General features: G+C 38.0%; 1 protein-coding gene across 1 annotated transcript in view; it reads right to left on the reverse strand.

The window, feature by feature from the left end:
- The window catches only part of SNX7 (sorting nexin 7), a 129,336-nt gene that overhangs the window by 56,087 nt on the left and 48,718 nt on the right, over nt 1–24,531 (reverse strand). The window contains exons 5-7 of the mRNA XM_052637874.1: nt 22,710–22,908; nt 17,972–18,171; nt 14,681–14,767 (exon numbers count right to left, since the gene is read on the reverse strand). Of these exons, the coding sequence (XP_052493834.1) occupies nt 14,681–14,767; nt 17,972–18,171; nt 22,710–22,908 (486 nt within the window). The remainder of the gene's footprint in view (nt 1–14,680; nt 14,768–17,971; nt 18,172–22,709; nt 22,909–24,531) is intronic.

The following is a 24,531-nucleotide window of genomic DNA, read 5'->3' on the forward strand; positions in this document are numbered from 1 at the left end:
AGTTTATATGTTTCATTTTCAAAACAGTAAACCTTAATAATGCAATAACTTCCCTAAGCAAATTTTATGGCTAAAAATTTTGGAAGTAGTACAATATTTTCACTTCGCCATCAGACACCTCCTGACTGATTTTCTGGGTTAATACAGTTAACACAAGTAGTTTGATGTTCAAGTTTGTGTTCACATCAGATATGTTGGGTATGGAACATTCTTTAAAAAATGAGAATACATTTTGGAGGTGGGAGGTCAAAAATATGTTTGAAAAAGTGTGATCTTTGAAATTATCTGGAGCATTTTACTTCAGTCATTAAATTTATCATTTCTGATCCATTTTAGATTTAAGATGGCCTCCAAAACTAGATCCTACAACTAGTTTAAAGGAGCAGCGAGCTGCAGTTGAGCAGCGCTGGAGCCGCTGGAGTGGCAGAAAGGAGATACCCCATGTCCAAGGTCAGGAGCAGAAGCCATGAGGAGACACCAAACACTGAAATTCAGGAGCAGTGGATGTGCTTCGCTGGACTGGCTATGAGGAGATACCCCACATCCAAGATCAAAGAAACAAACCCCAGCAAGATGAGAGGGGTGAATTTGCATTCAGAGTGAAACTCGATTTCTATCAGAGACACCAAGAGGGCTCAAACAAACCTTGTGCTCACCAGGACCCAGGGACCCCACAGAGACTGAGACAGAACTGTGTTTGAGTATCTCCTGTGGAGGTACGGGTCAGCAGTGGACAGCCACAGGGACAGGGGCTCTGGGTGTAGCAGACATGAGTATGGCATAAATCCTCTTGAAGGAAGTCGCCATTAATCCCACCACAGAGCTGCCAGAACTTACACAGGACGGGGAAATAGACTCTTGAGGGTATAAACAGAACCCTGTGCACCAGGATCCAGGAGAATGGAGCAATGATCCCACCGGAGACCGACCCAGACTTGCCTGTAAGTATCCAGGAGTCTCCAGTGTAGGCGTGAGTTGGTGGTGTAGCAGTACATGCACGGGATCTTTTGAAAGAGGTCAGCATTATCTTCATTAACTCCACCATGTTTGGCCCCAGTTAAATAGCAAGAGAACCCCATGAACAGTATGAAAAGTAAAAATGATAGGACACTGAAAGAGGAACTCCCCAGGTTGGTAAGTGCCCAATATACTACTGGAGATCAGTGGAGAAATAACTCCAGAAAGAATGAAGGGATGGAGTCAAAGCAAAAACAATAGCCAGTTGTGGATGTGACTGGTGATAGAAGCAAGGTCGGATGCTATAAAGAGCAACATTGCATAGGAACGTGGAATGTCAGGTCCATGAATCAAGGCAAATTGGAAGTGGTCAAACAGGAGATGGCAAGAGGGAACATCAACATTCTAGGAATCAGTGAACTAAAATGGACTTGAATGGGTGAATTTAACTCAGATGACCATTATATCTCATACTGTGGACAGGAATCCCTTAGAAGAAATGGAGTAGCCATCATGGTCAAAAAAAGATTCTGAAATGCAGTACTTGGATGCAGTCTCAAAAATGACAGACTGATCTCTGTTTGTTTCCAAGGCAAACCATTCAGTATCACAGTAATCCAAGCCTATGCCCCAATCACTAATGCCGAAGAAGCTGAAACTGAACGGTTCTATGAGGACCTACAAGACATTTTAGAACTAACAACCAAAAAAGATGTCCTTTTCATTAGAGGGGACTGGAATGCAAAAGTAGGAAGTCAAGAAACACCTGGAGTAACAGGCAAATTTAGCCTTGGAGTATGAAATGAAGCAGGGCAAAGGCTAATAGAGTTTTGTCAAGAGAATGCACTGGTCATAGCAAACACTCTCTTCCAACAACACAAGAGGAGACTCTACACATGGACATCACCAGATGGTCAACACCGAAATCAGAATGATTACATTCTTTGCAGCCAAAGATGGAGAAGTTCCATACGGTCAGCAAAAACAAGACTGGGAGCTGACTGTGGCTCAGATCATGAACTCCTTATTGCAAATTCAGTCTTAAATTGAAAAAAGTAGGGAAAACCACTAGACCATTCAGGTATGACCTAAAGCAAATCCCTTATGATTATACAGTGGAAGTGAGAAATAGATTTAAGGGACTAGATCTGATAGATAGAGTGCCTGATGAACTATGGAATGAGGTTTGTGACATTGTACAGGAGACAGGGATCAAGACCATCCCCATGGAAAAGAAATGCAAAAAAGCAAAATGGCTCTCTGAGGAGGCCTTACATATAGCTGTGAAGAGAAGAGAAGCGAAAACAAAGGAGAAAGGAAAGATGTAAGCATTTGAATGCAGAGTTCCAGAGATTAGCAAGGAGAGATAAGAAAGCCTTCCTCCGCAATCAATGCAAAGAAATAGAGGAAAACAACAGAATGGGAAAGACTAGAGATCTCTTCAAGGAAATTAGAGATACCAAGGGAACATTTCATGCAAAGATGGGCTCGATAAAGGACAGAAATGGTATGGACCTAACAGAAGAAGAAGATATTAAGAAGAGGTGGCAAGAAAGATAATCACAATGGTGTGATCACTCACCTAGAGCCAGACATCTTGGAATGTGAAGTCAAGTGGGCCTTAGGAAGCATCACTACGAACAAAACTAGTGGAGGTGATGGAATTCCAGTTGAGCTCTTTCAAATCCTGAAAGATGATGCTGTGAAAGTGCTGCACTCAATATGCCAGCAAATTTGGAAAATTCAGCATTGGCCACAGGACTGGAAAAGGGCAGTTTTCATTCCAATCCCAAACAAAGGCAATGCCAAAGAATGCTCAAACTACCACACAATTGCACTCATCTCACATGCTATTAAAGTAATGCTAAAATTCTCCATGCCAGGCCTCAACAATACATGAACCGTGAACTTCAGATGTTCAAGCTGGTTTTAGAAAAGGCAGAAGAACCAGAGATCAAATGGCCAACATCCACTGGATCATCGAAAAAGCAAGAGAGTTCCAGAAAAAACATCTATTACTGCTTTATTGACTATGCCAAAGCCTTTGACTATGTGGATCACAATAAACTGTGGAAAATTCTGAAACAGATGGGAATACCCAGCCACCTAACCTGCCTCTTGAGAAATCTGTATGCAGGTCAGGAACCAACAGTTAGAACTGGACATGAAACAACAGGCTGGTTCCAAACAGGAAAAGGAGTACGTCAAGGCTGTATGTTGTCACCCTGCTTATTTAACTTATATGCAGAGTACATCATGAGAAATGCTGGGCTGGAGGAAGCACAAGCTGGAATCAAGATTGCTGGGAGAAATATTAAATACCACAGATATACAGATGACACCACCCTTATGGTAGAAAGTGAAGAGAAACTAAAAGCCTCTTGATGATTTTTTGGGGCTCCAAAATCACTGCAGATAGGGACTGCAGCCATGAAATTAAAAGATGCTTACTCCTTGGTAGGAAAGTTATGACCAACCTAGACAACATATTAAACAGCAGAGACATTACTTTGCCAACAAAAGTCTGTCTAGTCAAGGCTATTTTTTTTTTCCAGTGGTCATGTATGGATGTGAGAGTTGGACTGTAAAGAAAGCTGAGTGCTAAAGAATTGATGCTTTTGAACTGTGGTGTTGGAGAAGACTCTTGAGAGTCCCTTGGACTGCAAGGAGATCCAACCAGTCCATACTAAAGGAGATCAGTCCTGGGTGTTCACTGGAAGGACTGATGTTGAAGCTGAAACGCCAATATTTTGGCCACCTCATAGGAAGAGCTGACTCATTGGAAAAGACCCTGATGCTAAGAGGGACTGGGCTCTAGATGAGAAGGGGATGACACTGGATGATGGCTGGACAGCATCACTGATTCAATGGACATGAGTTTGGGTAAACTCCAGGAGTTGGTGATGGACAGGGATTCCTGGCATGCTGGAATTCATGTGGTTGCAGAGTCGGACTCGACTGAGTGACTGAACTGAACTGAACTGAAATAGCAGGAAGGGAACACAGCTCCACTCATCAACAGAAAACTGGATTAAAGATTTACTGAGCCCAGACCTGCCGATCATAACAAGACCCAGTTTCCTCCTCATGCAGTCTCTTCCATCAGGAAGCTTCCATAAGCCTCTTATCCTTCTCCATCAGAGGGCAGACAGACTGAAAACCACAATCACAGAAGACTAACCAATCTAATCACATGGACCACAGCCTTGTCCAACTCAATGAAACTATGAGACAAGTCCTGTAGGGCCACCCAAGACAGACGGGTCTTGGTGGAGAGTTCTGACAAAATGTGGCCCACTGGAGAAGGGAATGGCAAACCACTTCAGTATTCTTGCCTTGAGAACCCTGTGAATGCTATGAAAAGACAAAAGGACAGGACACTGAAAGAGGAACTCCCCAGGTTGGTAAGTGCCCAGTATGCTACTGGAGATCAGTGGAGAAATAATTCCAGAAAAAACAAAGAGATGGAGTCAAAGCAAAATCAGTACCCAACTGGGGATGTGACTAGTGATGGAAGCAAAGTCCGATGCTGTAAAGAGCAATATTGCATAGGAACCTGGAATGTTAGGTCCATGAATGAAGGCAAATTGGAAGTGGTCAAACAGGAGAAGGCAAGAGTGAATGTTGACATTTTAGGCATCAGTGAACTAAACTGGACTGGAATGGGTGAATTTAACTCAGATGACCATTATATCTACTACTGTGGGCAAGAATCCCTTAGAAGAAATGGAGTAGCCATCCTAGTCAACAAAAGTCTGAAATGCAGTACTTGGATGCAATCTCAAAAATGACAGAATGATCTCTGTTCGTTTCCAAGGCAAACCATTGAATTATCATGGAAATCCAAGTCTATGCCCTGACCAGTAATGCTGAAGAAGCTGAAGTTGAACGGTTCTATGAAGACCTACAAGATCTTTCAAAACTAACACCCCAAAAAGATGTCCTTCTCCTTATAGGGGACTGGAATGCAAAAGGAGGAAGTCAAGAAACACCTGGAGTAACACGCAAATTTGGCCTGGGAATGTGGAATGAGGTAGGGCAAAGGCTAATAGAGTTTTGCCAAGAGAATGCACAGGTCATAGCAAACATCCTCTTCCAACAACACAAGAGAAGACTCTACACATGGACATCACCAGATGGTCAACACCAAAATCAGACTGATTATATTCTTTGCAGCCAAAGATGGAGAAGCTCTATATAATTGGCAAAAACAAGACCAAGAGCTGACTGTGGCTCAGATCACAGAACTCTTTATTGCCAAATTCAGTCTTAAATTGAAGAAAGTAGGGAAAACAACTAGACCATTCAGGTATGGACCTAAATCAAATCCCTTAGGATTACACAGTAGAAGTGAGAAGATTATACAGTAGAAGTGAGAAATAGATTTAAGGGATTAGATTTGACAGACAGAGTGCCTGAAGAACTATGGACAGAGGTTCCTGACACTGTACACCCCCAAGAAAAAGAAATACAAAAAAGCAAAATGGCTATCAGGAGGCCTTGCAAATAGCTGTGTAAAGAAGAGAAGCAAAAACCAAAGAAGAAAAGGAAAGATATACCCATTTGAAAGCAGAGTTCCAAAGATAGCAAGGAGAGATAAGAAAGCCTTCCTCAGTAATCAGTGCAAAGAAATAAGAGGAAAACAATAGAATGGGAAAGACCAGAGATCTCTTCAAGAAAATTAGAGATAAGGGAACATTTCATGCAAATATGGGCACAATAAAGTACAGAAATGGTATGGATTGCAATTCATGGGGTCTCAAAGAGTCGGACACGACTGAGTGACTGAACTGAACTGAACTGCAGATGACACCACCCTTATGGCAGAAAGTGAAGAAGAACTAAAGAGCCTCTTGATGAAAGTGAAAGAGGAGAGTGAGAAAGTTGGTTTAAACCTCAACATTCAGAAATCTAAGATCAATATATCCCCCATCACTTCATGGCAAATAGATGGGGAAACAATGGAAGCAGTGACATACTTTATATTCTTGGGCTCCAAAATTACTGCAGATGGTGATTGCAGCCATGAAATTAAAAGACACTTACTCCTTGGAATAAAAACTATGACCAACCTAGACAGCATATTAAAAAGCAGAGACATTACTTCGCCAACACAGGTTCTTCTAATCAAGGCTATGCTTTTTCCAGTAATAATGTATGGATGGGAGAGTTGGACTATAAAGAAAGCTGAGCACTGAACATCTTATGGTTTTGAACTGTGGTGTTGGAGAAGACTCTTGAGAGTCCCTTGGACTGCAAGGAGATCCAACCAGTCCATCCTAAAGGAGATCAGTCCTGAGTGTTCCTTGGAAGGACTGATGTTGAAGCTAAAACTCCAATATTTTGGCCACCTGATGTGAAGAGCTGACTCATCTGAAAATACCCTGATGCTGAGAAAGATTAAAGGTGGAAGAAGAAGGGAATGACAGAGGATGAGATGGTTGGATGGCATCACCAACTTCACGGACATGAGTTTGTGTAAACTCCGGGAGTTGGTGATGGACAGGGAGGCCTGGCATGCTGCAGTTCATGGGGTCACAGAGTTGGACACGACTGAGCAACTGAACTGAACTGAACTGAAGTAGATTAAGACAAAAGCACAAAGGGAAAACAAAAGTAGGGGAAAAACAAGGTAAAGCCAGGGGTGAGTTAGAAACACAAAACACATTGGCTAGATAGAAGTGGATCAGAATTGGGGTTCTCAAAATTCTAGAAACTAATGTAAAGAGTGGGATAAAGAGTATTCTAGGAATAGGTATAAAACCCAAGATGTGCACACACTGAAAACAAGTTAATGGCTCCAGAGAAATTAAATCCTATTGCTGGTGCTGATAAATAAATGAATTGTTTCTCAGGGATCCTCATAAAGAAAAACTTAATTAGTAAGTAGTCAGTGATGATGATGCTTATAATAAAGAAATTAATGGTTCTCTTTTTTAAAATGTCCTTTATTACAAATCAATGGTACAATGCCAAATGCAGTTTAGTAAAACAACTGTTTGAAGTAAAACAACTGTTTGAAGTAAAAAAACTTTTTAAGGGTCAGTATATATTCATATACATTTTAAATTATATATTCAATTGCCTAGTGATCAGGTGGGGCAACAGGAGCAGTCACTATTTAACTCAAGATAATTACTACGTCTTTTTTTTTAAGCAGTGTAATGATCTAACATGCAGGATAACAGTTACCACTTTCCAAACTTTGAATGAGACATCAATATATATATCAAATACAAAATATCTACCTAGCTAGGTACTGAACTCACAGTATTCACAGGCTGACTTAACAGCACTCCAAGGAAGGTGTTACCCACAACTTTTATAGTTGAGGAAACTAAAGCAAGGAGAAATGTAAGTAACTTGTCCTAAACTATAAAGGCACACAATGTTATGGCTAAAATCACATGCAATTCTACAACTGGGTTTAAGATCTTTTATTAAACACTTCAGATACTGCTCTACTTGCAATGCCATGAGATAAATAACAGAGGAGAAAAGTAACCTGATAAAATTCCAAATAAAGATCTCAGGCTCAACAGGCTCTTATTCATAGAACTGACATAATTCTTTGCTTTTTAATCAAATACTTATTATTACCCTCTACAAGTTTATATAAATAGCAGCACATGGATTTTTTTTTCCAACCATTTGAACCAATGATGCCCTGAATGAGAGGCCTGCCAGTGGTGGTTCAGAGGGAGAGGGATTCTAGGCACTGCCTGGTACTTGTTCTGGGAGGAGAGGTTACTGAGGGCTTTCATCACTCATTCACCCGGATTCCCAACCAGTAGTGTGTCTACAACTCCAATGTACAGCTACACTGTGTATGTGAGGCACATATTTATTATTTACTTCAAATCCATTCCCCATTCTCCCTCTTACTACATGTAAAAGCCCCAGTTTGTTTGTTTTTATTTTTTAGGTATTTGCATCAGAGGGCAGCTTCGAGCTGGTCCAGTTCAGTACTGATGGTCACATTTCTACTCCACAGTACTAGTTTGATCATGGACTCACCACGAGATATGAGAAAAAGTCTGCTGATATCTTCTAGGATAAAGTGATAAAAGGAAACATACAAAAAGAAAGTCCTTTCTTCTTTCACTGGATAGCATCATGTCTTTCACTGCTGTGTGAGTGTGTATATATGTACATATGCATATCATCTGTGTGCATGAGAAACCCATGTAGAAGCAAATAGACACCAAAGAAGCAGAGAGAGAAAAATAGACACTAGAAAATGAGGCCTATAGAAAGGAATAAATTCGTTAAAAAATCAGGGGAGAGAAGTGAAATAACAAATATCCAAGAAAAGGTAGAGCCAACCTCTGCCCTGACTACAAAAAAAAAAAAAGCTATGTCAATGTTATTTCTTTAAAGTTTAAAAAGCATTTAGTACAGTATCAAGAACATTTCAAGATTAATAACCACAATTTGAGGATGGGAGTAAAAAACTGGTTCAAAAATAGCAACTCACACGAAGCAAGGACCAGATTAAATAAATTTGGTGTCTGTTTGCATCTTCTGAATGTGGCTATATGCAAATCCAAACTGTAACGATCTTATGAAAATGCATTTTTTATTTTTGCTCACATAAATATACTGCTAAACGGCTATGGCATTATATCTAGATCCAACTCTCAGATTCCATGCACATATTGCTAAATGTCAAATGTATTCATATTCATTTATATTTGAACGCTGCTTTGAGTGGCAAACTATAAATCATCCATTCAAAAATAAAAATAAAAATAAAATGGATATGCAGCATTATTTAGCAGCACAGATGAACCTTATTTATCTTACAGTTAAACAGTGAAATGAATAAGCATTTTCAAACAGAAGCTCTGACTCTGAAAACTTATAACTAAACTGCAAAAACCACAAGTTCCTGCAAATATTTGAGTTTTCCTCAAAATCTTAGTTACTGTTATACCTTCATCTTCACAGGCAGAGATTTCCTTACTTTGACTGAATATCTGTTTTTTAATATCTTCTTTATCAGAGCATATAACTCTCAATGTCTATTAAAATATCTTATTATCTACACTTACTTTATTCTGTATCAAATTGTTTTACAAATACCTCATAAACAGAGAAGTGACTAAAAAAGTTGAATGACCCTAAGTAAATCTGTTTGAAAGTGAACATGCAAGTCGCTCAGTCATGTCTGACTCTTTGCAACCCCATGGACTATACAGTCCATGGAATTCTCCAGGCCAGAATACTGGAGTGAGTAGATTTTCCCTTCTCCAGGGGATTGTCCCAACCCAGGGATCGAATCCAGGTCTCCCACACTGCAGGTGGATTCTTCACCAGCTGAGCCACAAGGGAAGCCCAAGTAAATCTGTTTAGTTCATCTTATAGGTCAAATTATCTACCTCCAGCCAAAGCTATATAAATTCCCTTTCCTTCTCATAACCAGCCATCTCATCTCTGATTTTTTGTTGTTGTTGTTGTTGTTGTTGTTGTTGGAATGTATCACGGCTCAGTCCTATGAAGGCTTGGGGTCTCTTTTTCTCATCCTTTAGTGATCTGAACAAATGTCATGGCTTTAACTATAACTTACCTGCTAGTAATTTCCAGCTGGGTCCCTCCCTGACCTCTGGATTTTTATACAGATTTCCATATGTCCCTGCTCAACACCTCACTTGGGTTATCTCCAGCCACACCAGCTTCATACACTCGATCTGATTTACTCACCCTCTCCATGTTCTTCCCAAAGTCTTTGCCATTTCAGTGGCAACACTTAACTCCCACTTGCTTGGTTTGAAAACCATGGTATAATCCTTGTTCACTCACAATTTATAGTGCACCAAATAGCAACAGCTATATCTGCAAAATATCCTCAGAATCTGACCACTCCACACTACTTCTGCCCGGATCCAAGCTAGGGTGTGGCCTGGGATTGGAAGAGCTAGTCTCCAGCTCTGGCCTCCCGTTCCATGCACACCCCACATATGCATTACCTTTCATCTTTCCCAAGCATGGTAGTCATTTTAGAACAAGTCTTACCATGTCACTCCTCCATTCCACTGTCATCTTTCGAACTTGTTGAGACCAAATCTTATAATCTTACACTATCTGATCCCTGCTTACCTCTCCAACCTCATTTCCCACAGCTCTTCTGCATTCTCATTCCACTCCAGCAACACTGGTCTCCTTGCTTTGCAAGAAACATGCAGGCATAACTCCACTTGGCATGTACTGTCCCCACTGCCTGACATGTTCTGCAGGTATTCACGGAGCTCAAGACCTCAACTTTCTGGGGTTTTACATAACAGCTTCTTGGTAAGACCTTTCCTGACCCCTAACTTTAAATCACACTGCTCCCCAACTCTGCCTCTTGTCCATACTTATCATATGTGACAATACACTATAAATTTTATTTGTTGCTTTTGTCTCTGTCTCTAGAATTTAGGACTCAGTAGGGTTTTTCTTGACCATTTTCTCCCTAGTGCTTGGATTAATGTCTCTTATATGTTAGGTACCCAACAACATTTGATAAAATGTTTCACTGAATATTCTGCTTTAAATGTTGTCTCATCATGACATAAAGTTGCACATCTCCAATTTTCTTCTTCCCTTATATGCTACAGTTCAGTTTATTGAGCCACAATCTGCCTTCCTTATGAGCTAGAAATGTCAAGGGTCACTAAGAACTTGAAACAAGGGCTACCCTCATTCTTTATATGCTTCAGATTCTATCTCCCACCTACATCTCTCTCAAATTTCTCTTTTCAGCAACTCTGCAACCACCGCTTCAGTTCAGGCACTTGCTGGAACCACACAGTCCAAAGGATAAAGCCTCTTTGCTTCATCCTGAAAAATAAGGCTCCCTTCTGATCTGACGGCAACCCACCTTTAGAGCCACATCCTCCAACAGGATTCTTCTTCACATTCTCCAGCACTCTGCTCACTACACATCAACCAGGGTTCCTCACACTTGTTTCAGCTTTTACTACTTTTCATAATAGCCACTCACTAGTCTTCAAGGAACAATTCCTTACTCATTTTATAGGACCCAACTCAAGTGTTAAACTTTTGTAAAGCCATCAAAATAACCACAGCTAACAACCACTGACTGCTTTCTATTCATATCATCCAAATAACTGACTTACATTTTATCGCTGAATCCTTAACAAGGCTATTAGAAAAGTACTAATAATCTCCCCCTTTATACAAGATAAAATGAGGCTTTAAAATGTTAGGAAACGTGTCTTAAGATTTAATAAGCAAATAAGACAGGATTTGATTCTAGGTCTATCTAACCCCAAAGTCTAAATGACAAGACACTAAATGAACAGCTGAACTGACCTTCACATGAGTATTCTAGTCTTTATTAAGTTAAGGTCATTTTGAAACCATTAATTTTATTGTTGCGAGACAAGAAGTACAAACCACAACTCTAAGCAGCAGCCACTTTGCAACTACCTAGGTAATAAATCAAGGAATTCACTCTAAAACATTATTTTGGTTTGCAGGAAAGCATATAATTTTTGTGGGCATATTTACGTGATGAGAAAAACAAATAATAATGCCATAATTGCCAGTTCACAGCACATACAAAGTTATAGGCAAGATAAAAGATAAGAGCCTTGCATTCACATGGCACGTAGCCCACATAAAGATCATCTGTCTAACATGACCTCTGGAATGTTAGTTACATCAGGGCTCTATTTCCACCCAATAATTATAATTCCCCTAGTCTTTGCCCTCCTTGGCAGAGCTTCATTTCACTGTCCTTTGCATTATGAGCTGCTTTGTCGGGTTTGCATATAGCATCCCACCCAAAGGTAACTTTGATGGAGCCTCTGAAGGCATCCCCAGCAGGTCTCCATAGAAATGGCCCCAGGGTTGTCTCCAAAGTGGCCCTGCTTGAGTTACCATGGTAAACAACCAGGATAGATTGCTCTATTCAGTTCCCTGCCAGGGTCGCCATGGTGACTGCAAAGGAGGGCTCCTTAGAAGGACCTCACAAGGGCACGTTTCCATGGTGACCCTATCCTGCATATTTCTAAGCAACTTTCCTTTGGTTGTTCTGTGACCAATCACAGCAGGTTCATTTTGAGAGTAACCCTGGAAGGTTGCTTCCAAAGATATCATCATAACATAGGTATTTCAAAGTGAGGTCTATAAACAAATAAATGACATGAAAATATAAGTGGAACCATTCACAAATCATCAAATTAGTGCCTGTGCATTTTAGGATCTGTTTTTGATAGGTAACAAAAAAATACTTGTAATGTCTTTGTTAAACATCTCTGTTTCCAATCTTAATAAAAATTATCTTACAGAATGATGCAGATAGTCAAAGTTCCAAATTTCTCCAATCTCACAGCATAGACGCTAACTAGGTAAAAAATATTTTATAGTGGACACGTCTCTTTCTCACACATACACAATGAAAGCAAAAATACAGATGGCTCATCAGGTTATAACTGGATATCAAGGAAATTTTTATAGAGCAAAAAGACAAAATATTTGCAAGTCAAATGAAAAGAAAAAATGTGTTTTTTAGTTGAGTTGGGAAAGCCTAGCCATATTTGGGCCTAAGCTATTTTTTCCTGTATTTCTGTGGTTGGAACAATCTCAACTACTCTTCCTTTCAATTTAAAATACGAATATAAGCCATTCTGAACAGATGCTTGGTTTTTAAGCCATTTTACTATTCTCCTGAAACTTTAAAACACTGTACTTTTTTCTAGTATCTATTCAAGGGCAAATTTTTATCTAATCACAAACTTCAATCATGAATTTATGTATCTTTAAAAACTATTTAACAAGTTAAAAAATTCTACAGTTCCAATGACACAATTATAATTTTGTATTACATGTGCTCACCCATTTTTGTTCCTTCCAGTTGATCCTTTAAGTCAAAAAATATATATGCACATATATACACACATATATTTTGCTTATTGTAGAGTTTCCCAAGTGGTGCAGTGGTAAAGAATCACCTTACCAACGCAGAACATGCAAGAGACGAGAGTTCGATCCCTGGGTTGGGAAGATCCCCTGGAACAGGAAATGGCAACCCACTCCAGTATTCTTGCCTGGAAAACTTCAAGGACAGAGGAGCCTTGTGGGCTGTAGTCCATGGGGTTGCAAAGGGTCGGACATGACTGAGCAACTGAGCACATCACTTATTGTACTGAAAAGGGCTAATCTTGGTTTTTCTCTTTTTTCTCCTCTGTTGAGGTTGAAGGAAATGATTTGCTGGTTTCATTTGTTCTACATTTTGTTTCTCTCTTTCACAGATTCCATTCTCCTACTCTGTCCATAACAGCGCACCACTCCCCACTCATGTTCCATTCGGGAGAATAAACTTAAGTTTGAAAAATAAATATAGTTAAGAAAGATGAGGATAATTCATAATCATTATTTAGTCAAAGCTCAACATTTAACACAAAGTCTGATTTTGTAGAGACATTGTCTCAAGCTTTCAATATGTCTTACGAATCAGAGCAATCACTGCAATTCTTATTCATTCACAATTATTTATTCATTGTCCACCATGTACCAGGCATTGTTCTTTGGGCTGAGAATGCTTCAGGAAACAATTAAAAAATTCCTACCCTTAGAGTATTTAGATTATGGACAGGGGAAAACAGAAAGAAAGAGAAGATAAAAGGAAAATCAGTAAGACTATCATCTGTTGTGTCAGAAAATTATTAAAGCTAGAGAGAAAATTAGAGCAGGGAGGAGAGAGGTTAAGCCCCAAGCCAAGTTAGAATGGGCAGTAATAGTACTATGGATTAACAAGGGGGGTTTCAAGGATTCACCCATTCAGATGACATAAGTGTACTCTAACTTCTTAAATTAAAAATAAAATTAGGGAAATCTCTTCCATAGAGAATTCAATGAAAGTTAACAGGGTAATGAGTAATTTTTCCTACATTTATACTTGCTCTCTGAGAGGCAGCATGGTCTGAGGCAGGCAAGTGATCCCACCACCTCCAGTGCTACCACTGTTTCAAGAAATGTACAAATTTGGGCAAGTTACTCTACCTTTCAAGCCTCTTCCTCAACTTTAAAATGATAATAACAATTCTGATCAGATACTATTACTTTGAAAATACACAAAGACAATAAAATATAAATACTAACCTATTCCGGGTAAAAATATAATGTCTGAAAATTGCTTTCAAATATTTCAGAAAAAAAAAAAAACGAGGAAAGAGGTCAAAAGAAAAAAACTGGGCAAAATGTTGGGAATTAATGAAACCTGGTGATAGATATATGAGTTTATTATATTATTAGATCTTTTTCTACGTTTAAAAATTTCCATAAAAAAGTATTTTATGGAAAGAATTGAAAACAAATATACTTCTTTTGTAAAGATGTTTATAATAATTCGAAAATATTAAGAATACCAATTTAGCTTATAAAATTTTCTTATAAAACTAGTAAAAAATAGATTTATGTACTGAATACTTATTAACCATCTGGAATGATGTTAAGTTCTTTTATCCATACCTTATTTAAACATTCTAATTTTACAAAATTAACTTCATACTTTACTCACTGTAAGAAAAATATATAAGACAGAAAGGCAGAAATGCATCTTCAGTTTACAGACTCACATGGTATGCAATGTATAATCAATTTTCGGAAGGAATTTTAGCATTAACTGAATGCTTAAAACAAGCGTGTAATGGAGCTAATAAAAATCTTAGACAATGAATTCTACATGATTATAACAAGAAAATTAAAAACTTACCAGATCAGTATCTGCCTTTTTGGACGTCAAAGCTTCAACTTTGGAATCCAGTTCTGCCTGTATTTGGTCTCTTCTTTTCATGACAGCCTTTGTATTAAAACACAGGAAGGAAATAGGCTGTACTTTGTTTTAATAATCTTTGTATAGCAAAAATATACATTCGAGAATACAAGTTGCATCTCTTCCCCAGGCCATCAGTCCATTTGGGGGTATAATGCCTTAAAATGTTTTTAATCTCTAAAAGCTAAACAGATAGCAAGCACTTAAAAGAAACTTGTTCATAAATCTTCTATTAGTTTTCCCAATGTGCCTCTTACTGATGTAAGTATTTTATGCACAAAATACAAATGTTTTGGTGGTGTACTCTAGGCATGTACAGTTCTTCAAAAAGACCAAAGAACAAAACAAATTAACAACAACAACATAAAATCAGTAGAAGCATTGAAAATACATGCTATGGTGTAAACTAGTTGCAGCTGTGAATGCATATGCACCACGCATCTGAAAGTATCTACAATCAGCCTTCTTACTGGACTCCAAAAGCTAATAGCTAAACAAAGTCAATTACAGTGGGGAATCAAAATGGAAGTATGCATTCACATCTTAAGATTTTATTTTAGCTTAAAATATGTAAGTGTTAACCAATTAGCCAAGCTTTTAAGGAAGAAATATGGCCTCTACTCTGACTGATAGGAGTTTCACCTTACTTACTTGAATAATCATGATTTTATGTTTCAGTTAAAACACCCCTGTGAAGGCATTTAAGTACAGAATTCATCTACATCTTTTATGATGTTTTCTAGCATTTTACAATGTCTTTCCCTTGGTGACTCACTTTTCTTCTAGACAGTCTACCTGGGCTTTGCAGATGCAAAGACTATTTGTACCCATCTTTCACTGGTTTTCATAGTATTAATTATAATAGTGAAATTGTAATAATAAATACAAGTGGCCTAAACAGTTCAAGGCAAAAATAAAACTAACTCTGAGTAACCAAACAGTTCAACCAGGAAGAGTGGAGTTGTAGGACGTATAAGAGAAGAACCTTAATGTGATACAGGTCTTCTGGGTGTTTTCAGAGGAAGAGAAGTACCTAAACAGCAAATCACTTAAATGGAACCAAACAAGCTGGCTCTATAGTATTTGTGTGAAAATTGAGTCATTAAGGATAGAAAGCTGACTTTCCAGGTGGCGCTGGTGGTAAAGAATTTGCCTGCCAATGCAGGAGATGTAGAGATGAGGGTCTGATCCCTAGGTCAGGAAGATCCCCTGGAGGAGGACATGGCAACCCACTCCAGTATTCTTGCCTGGAGAATCCCTTGGACAGAGGAGTTTGGTGGGCTACAGCCCAAGGGGTTGCAGAGAGTTGGACATGATTGAAGTGACTGAGCAAAGCACAGCACACAAGGATAAAAAGCATCCTGAAAATAACTCACCCTAGTTTTGTGCCTGGTAGAATCACTCTTAAAATGTTCAAAAGAGATTAACAACTCTCTTGTGTTCAAAGAAATGAATAGAAAATTCAACTAATTGTCACAAATTCTTTTATATTTACTTCAATGTTTAATCGCCATTAATGTCAGGAACTCCTTCCTTTTTCTAACCCAAATGGCACATGCAATAATTTAGTCCCATTAAGAGCTGTTTCCATCAATATGAAATATTGTGCTTCATATAGATAGAAATATTTTAAGTAAGAGGTGGCTTCAGAAGACAACTAGTAAAAACAGCAAAAATATAATCGTTCTGTCAAAGCATATACTTTTCATTATTTTAGCTCACACTGAAGAAAACATTCCAATATAAAACAGAAACAGATCTGCAATGTAAGTGCTACTGATTATACCCTGGGAACCTACAAAATAATACAATCAAATGAGGACTTATAAAATAATTCAATTCTGGTTGCTATTATCATTTTTCCACACCTTTAATGACACATGATTTAAACTGCATAATTTCCATCTTGACATAATAAAGAGCAAAACACATATAATTAAGGGAAAATAATATTATATTTTTAATGATAAAAATCAGATCTCTTTGAATAGCCGCACAAGAGGGAGATCAATAATGAAGTAAACCAATGGAATGTAGCCAAGGGAAAGTGAAGGAGGCAAAGAGGAGGTGCCTCAACAGTAAAACACTAGAGGACTTTGAGAAGCAGGGAGGATGTGCTTGTAGGAGGACCCTGACAAAGTCAAATAACAGCAGAATAACAAAATATTTAATGATTCTGTGAAGGAAAATCTAAACATAATAAACATGAAAGAGGCAGATATTATGCTGAAAGGTTGAGAGAGCTTTTCTTACCGAGACAGAAGCAAAACAAATTTTTAAATCCTCCCAAATCAAGAGTACATGAAAACAGAAACCATAGATTCAAGCATAAATGGCAGGAAAAAATGGACTACCAGGCAATGCAAACTGACTTCTTCCACCACTGTCACCTACAACACCAGAAAGCTGAGGGTGTCAGTTCAACTGTGTGAGGTATTATGCAGAGAATACAGGATGAAAAACATTAGCTTTGCAGATAACATCACAAAATCCCAAATATCTGGAGACTTAAACTGGAACTTAGGAGGTTACACGTAAAACTTTGATATAAAAGGAATAAAAGCCTTTTCAAGTCATGAAAGAAAAACATGGTAATTTGGAGGATTTCTTTTTAGAAGCGTCCAGAAGACAGAACAAACATCAAGATCCTACTCAAGTACTTTCTACATAACAATACAAACAAAACAAAACATACTAAATCCCTATATTATAGGGATTTTCATACAAATATGAAAACAAAATGTAACAAAAATGTATATTCATATAAATCCCTATATTACAGACAATAAGAAAAGACCTTATTTTTCCTCATTGTGCACATGTTCCTGTACATGAACATTAAGAATGTGGATATCATCTTTGAAATGTACCTAGAAGCAAGAAAGCAACTTGTCCATGAAAAGAAATTTCTAAAGTGCTGAAATTTCTTAAAGTAAAATTTTAAAACACTGGAAAAACTAATCATACTCTCTATGTAAATCTTGACTGAGGATGCTTCAAACCTATGATATAAACTACTGTTACTACTGTTGAATATGCCTGTCTTTTATTAACATATTCTTCTACTCATCAATTCATTCACGCAGTAAACAAATATTTATGAGCATCTACATGCAAAGCATCTTTCTATGAGAGGAAGATAGTGATGAACAAGCTGAAACAGAAACTGCCTTTATAAAGCTTATAAAGCAAGTCAGGGACTCAGGTAGAAGTATAGTTAGGAGTCCTTACCATTAACATTTCACTATAAAGCACATACTCATGTACGACAGGTAGCAGGGCCTCTGAGAATCCAGACATCCGTTTTTCAGTGGCCTTACAGCATTTGTCAATGCAGCTGGCAACACTTTTTAGAGTATCAGCCAGATCTTCTTCCGATGCCGACCACAGAATATGAATTGGACCGTATTCTTTCATTTCATCTAAATATTCTAAAAAATAATAAGTTCTTCAATTTATAATATGCTCTTTCAATATATATTTCAACATAACTTTAATTATATACTTAAAATACATTAAAATGTATATGTTTATAAGTTTAAAAATCCCTGTATTATAGACAATAAGAAAAGACCTTATTTTTCTCATTGTGCACATGTTCTTGTAGATGAACATTAATGCAGATATCGTCTTTCATTAAATTGACCTGTCCTCCCAGTCTGCTCAGAACAGTCCTTGAATAAAAGCTTTCCAGGTGTAATCAATAATAACATGCTTTTTCATTGTCAAAAGTATCCTGGCTTGGGCAATAAATTATATGATCACTGTGTCTACTGTATCATGGACTTCTGCCTACCAAACAAACTCTACCTGAGTATTTCATTGCCAACATGATGTAAACAAAACATGTCTTCTTTTCCTCTTCTGTTTACATATCCTAGTTACTGGCAATTGCTTCCAGAGACCTAAGCAAAAACTGTGGGGTCATCCTGCACCCTAAACTGACACCTACAAAGAGACAGTCAATCACTAATTCCAGTCTTTCTAAATCTGTATCTACTTATCTGCCCACCCATCCATCCATCTCCCCACCCATCTACGTATCCTCACTTGCACCGTCATCAGCATCTCTAACCTGTGCTCCTGCAAGAGACTTCTAACAATTCTCCCTCTCAATTTTTGTCACAGTATATGAACATTAAAGCCTCTTAGCTGAATTAGAAAGTCCTTTAAGTCCTTCAGTCCCTACCTTGCCTCTCCAGGTCTAACTCCTGAAAAATCTCCCTCACAGATATTTTAATTCAAGCCAAAATAACAGCTCATTCATGAATATCATGATTTCTCCTAACTTAAACACTGCACATGTCTTTTAGTTGCCCTCTACCATTTCTATCATCTGACAAACTACTTCTCACACTTGAAGTCGTAACACAAGTAAATCTCTCCCGTTTCTGTTCCAGAGGATTCGTAGATGCTTTGTCCTCAATGAGTGTCATAATTTTATAGTTCTATTAAAGCCTATCATAATTTAATACTATTATCTCACTCTATTATAACTGCTTGCATAACTCACATACTCTAAGGCCATACACTCATTACAATAGGGCAGAGTCATTATTTTTTTAATCTCAAAGCCTAATACATAATGTATTCAATAAATATTTTCATATCAATGAAAGAATGAACAAAAGACTATTCAATGCTTGATAAACCATTTGTCCAAAAATTTGGATTTCATTTTAAAATCTGAATATTTTTATACATTTGCTTTCACACTATCAATGTTTAATGACAGATGGCTTTTTATGGTAGAGGATGCATGAATAGTGAGAATTTTTGGTCTAATACCCACATAAGTATAATTAAGTTCTCTATATTTAATCATCTTATTAGTCATTGGGGTTAGTTGAAATATGTCATATTGCTCTAAATTAAACTTTTTTATTAAACTATTACATTTTTCAAAAGTTTATATGATCAGGTAAACTAAAAAAGACTTTAAAGATTTAAAAACAATACAAATACTATTATCACCTAAAGAAGATACTATGTTTGACGACCACTAGGATCCTTCCAAATTGCATCCTCCTGATCTAGGCCTATCTTTTATTTTAGATAATGGTCATGTGACACTATCCCTGCTCCAGGGGATCTTCCCGTTGGACCAAACTCAGGTCTCCTGCATTGCAGGTAGATTCTTTACTGTCTGAGCCACCAGGGAGGCCCCAATATTTCTATAAAAGAAAACATTCTCCTTTATTTCTTTTCTTAATTTCTGCATATATCAAAGTGTGTTATTTACCCTGTAAAGTATTTATTTTAATATAAAGAGCTTCCTTGAAATTCTAAATTGTGCTTATATAGCACTCAAATTGCATCTGTATGGAAACACTTACTGAGCTGCACTTTAATTTGTCTGTTAATATATCTGTTTCCCCAATTAGACTGTGAACTCAGGGACAGATACTATTTTAACCCTCCTTCAATCTTTAGCACAAAGCATTAGCACATGCTGTGGTCAATACAAATTTGCCTAATTAATTAGGGAACACAAAACAAAGTCACAGAAAAAAAAAAAGGAATAAAAGCAAGTCAAAAGAAAAATGACTCATTATGATAAACAAATTCTTCATGATTTAAACATGAAATGCGTTATATAGCTTAGACTCCCAGAACTCCAAAAAAAAAAACCAAAAAAAAAAAACCACCCCATCATTTTAAATGAAAGCTTGAAAAATGGGCTTTACATTCGAAAGACCAAGAAATCCCTTAAGTTTGTGCCAGTGTGCCTCCACTCCTTGAAATTGAGAGCTCAAATTTATAAAGTCCACCACAAAAACCCAGTTTTCCTTTTGAGGATTTCACAAATATTAGAGCAGATCAGAGATTTGAAAACTAGTCCCTTGCCCCAGTAAATATAACACATAATGATGCTATTTGATATTCTGTAGAACTCTTAAATGTCAAGAGTTTCCAGGGGTCTCTTTGAATTGCCATACCACTTAACTATCCATCAAGAATTCACTTAATAGAATTGGAATCACTAAACCTAGTTAAAACAATTATCTTCTTGATTTTTTAAAAAATTACAAATGGTAAATACAAAGACCAAGAAGGCATAAATAAAATTTTGTCAGACTTAGCCATCTAAGTTGGCAAAAACTCATCACAGAATTTATAGAATTCATTGAATCATGAAATAAAATCTAACTTGAAAATAGGAAAAGAGATCTATTTTAAATCTCTCTGCCATTGCTTGGACAGATCTAATATAGAGTTCTTGCACCTCCTCCCCCACCCCCGCCCAAGCAAATGTGGAAACCCTATTTCCTGAAACATCACTTCTTTGATTAAAATTATGGCCCATGTTGAACATTTGAGACTGACTACACCCAAAATATTAAGCTCTTTATCCCTATTATTTATAAATGGAAATAAGAATGTGTGTGTGTGCTCAGTCATGTCTGACTCAATGCAACCCTATGGGTTGTAGCCTGCCAGGTTCCTCTGTCCATGGGATTCTCCAGGTAAGAAGGCAAGAATAGTGGGGCAGGGTGCCGTTTCCTCCTCCAGGGGATCGTCCCAACCCAGGGATCAAACCTGGGTCAGGTCTCTTACATTTCCTGCATTGGCAGGCGGGGTCTTCACCACTAGTGCCACCTGGGAAGCCCCTGTGTGCTATGTCATGTCAGTCATGTCTGACTCTACAGCCCCAGGGACCGTAGCTTTCCAGGCTCCTCTGTCCATCAGATTCTCCAGGCAAGAATACTGGAATGGGTTGCCATTTTCTCCTCCAGGGGATCTTCCCAACCCAGGGATTGAACCTGCATCTCTTACGTCTCCTGCATTGGCAGGCAGGTTCTTTATCACTGGCATACCTGGGCATACTCCAATAAAAATTTTTAAAAACAAAAAAGAGAGAGGAATGCCCAGCCAGTGCCCAGTTTCAGTGGTTGGGAAACTGAAACTGTCAATGATGAATTGCTGGAGTCTCAGTGTGGACAATTCAAGGAGTTAAAAACTCCAGGGAAACTAGCCATGGGTGAAATCCCACAATATTGTGAGATTTACCTCCAAAAGCCTGCACAGTAAATATCAGGCAAAAATTACTTCTGCTTCCTGCAGGAGATGAGAAAATAAGCCATTTTGTAATAGCCAAGGTACTCTACCTAATAGCCAGGGTTCTTCTTAACAAGGCCTTCCCTTGTGGGAAACTGGTTACCCAGAGCATAACCTGCTGGGGTATTATCAGAGGCTAACTGACCTGGTAGCTTCCCTGGTGGCTCAGTGGGCAAAGAACCTGCCTGCAATGTGGGAGATGTGGGGTCGATCCCTGGGTTGGGAAGATCCCCTGGAGGAGGGCATGACAACCCACTGCAGTATTCTTGCCTGGAGAATCCCCATGGACTGAGGATCCTGGGGGGCTACAGTCCATGGGGTCACAAAGAGTCAGACACAACTGAGCGACTAAGCACAACTGAGCTGGAGGAAGGGAAATACCCAACTTGAGCCCCCTTTGGTCATCCTGTCTCAACTAAGAGGGGGAAGGAAAAACCCTGAACTTCTGTGAGGCTCACAGTGGTCCAAGGCACAGACTCATGAAAGCACTGAGACCTAACCACAGGTCTCCAGAACGCTTCCCCGCCCCACACCTCGCCATCACATTACTAAAGGCCTATTTACTTTTATGAGTACATCATGTCTGGCTACCAGGGGCAAAAGAAAATTAAAAGACATACTAAAAGGCAGAAAACACAGTTTAAATAGAGAGCAGCATCAGAACCAGATGTGGCGGAGATGTTGGAATTAGAGCATGATTTTAAAACAACTATGATGAATATGCTAAGGGCCCTAATTAGATACAGTAAACAGCATGCAATAACAGATGGGCACTGTAAGCAGAGACAGAAATCCTAAGAATGACCAAAAAGAAATGCTAAGTTGATGCTGCCTTACCACATCAGCAAATGGAAAAAGATTCATCAGAAATGCAACAACTTTGAGATCATAGTTTAGCAGTTCTACATACCCCGTTCTTCCTTGTAGATTCTCTGAGATATTTTATCTATCAAATTTATTTTCTGGCTAAATATTTCAATGAAGTTATTCATTTCCATGAACTCCTCGGGGCGACTTTTAACTCCTCTCATTGACAATGCAACCGCTCTGACTGACTGTCCCATCCTGCTGAGTAATCCAGGCCCTTGCTTCTTGTGAGAAGAGAATTCCTAGGAATAAAAAAAAAATAAAACATCGGTGATGAAGCAAACAATGATATTCTAAGATCCAACAATGAAAAAAGAAATCTAATCAGAATAAAGATGATAAAAAGGTTCCATATACATTTTTTAAATTTCATGTTAATTTGAAGCAGGTAAGTTAGGGCACACAGTCCTTTCTCTAAGTCTCAGTCTCCTTGATAACATTCATTTCCAAAGTGCTCCTGTAAAACATGTAATCATGTTTTCTCAGAGCATGGATCCTTCAAAGAACAAGGTATAATAGAGGGAACTGCACTTATAGAGATACTGGAGAAGATATGAAAATGATATGAGATGAAACCTGTATTTTCTTAACAGGAATTTAGAAAAATGATTGAGAAAAAGATCTCTCAGAGTCTAATCTACACACTAGGAAGAAAAATGGGGAAACTGTGTTAATCCTTTAGTTATAATAATGGCTAGCATTTATTAAGAGCTTAATGTTATTGGCACTATACTTGCATTTTTTATACACATCACTCACGATAACACTATGAAACAGCTTCTATTATTACCCTCATTGTACAGAAGAACACAGAAGCAAAGGAAGGTTAAAGAAGCTTGCTCAAGGTCCAAGAGCAATGAATTGGTGGGTAGGGATCAAAGTCCTGGCAGTCTGACCCCACGGGCTTCACTGCTAAGCACTAACTGGCTCTGCTTTCTTAAAGTCATTGGAATAGTTGGTAAATAAATTCCCTGACCATAGCTCTGCAACCAACTTAATTGGATAAACTGTTATACTGTCTCCACTGACTGGCTGTCTTTGGAGAAAGATTTTTAATAAAATATGTAATAGATGGTTCACAGTTAATTTAGGAGATTTAGCTACAGATTTGCAAAGAGGAAATGTTATAAAAGGATACACTGCACAGAAATATCTCTTCAGAAGTATGGCCTACTCAAAAAGAACACCAAGAAGGACCAAGGATTCTGACAATGGGTATAGCACTTGCTGAAACATAGCTTTGATATCAAAGATGATCTGGAGAAAGATAATATGTTATTTAATATTTGGATAAACAGTACATAATAATATTTTTATCTGTGGATTTGGCAGTCAGCATTGTTACTGAAGAGTAACAATGTCAAAGAGTAACATAAACATTCACACAGTACAAAAATCTATAAATAACAATGCTGACTACCAGATCTATAGATAAAAACATTATTATGTATTATTTACCCAAATATTAAATAATATATTATCTTTCTAAGATCTTCTTTCTTGAAGGTCTTACCCAAAACAAAATATAAACATTAATTTCCAAGTCAGTATGATTTTGTGTGCAAAGAATATAATAACAAATGCTACCCTTGACCAGGCAGTACATCTATTCAGGAGGGCTATGGCATCATTTGATAGAGTAAATATTATCAGAAAGAGCACAAGTCACAGCTAGCAAGCTGTTACTACAACTGCTGACTGCAGAGAATGTTTCTAACAGCTTCTAAGGGTCTGGAGTCAGGCCACAAATTCTTCTCACATAAGTCACACAGGGCTTCCAGACACCAAGTACTGTCAAAGTGGAGATGAACGACTTCTTTAGCTTCAATCACTTTGGCAACAACTGAGAGACAGAAAACTCAGCA

Source organism: Budorcas taxicolor, chromosome 3 (genome assembly GCF_023091745.1).
Source record: "Budorcas taxicolor isolate Tak-1 chromosome 3, Takin1.1, whole genome shotgun sequence".
Lineage (NCBI taxonomy): Eukaryota > Metazoa > Chordata > Mammalia > Artiodactyla > Bovidae > Budorcas > Budorcas taxicolor.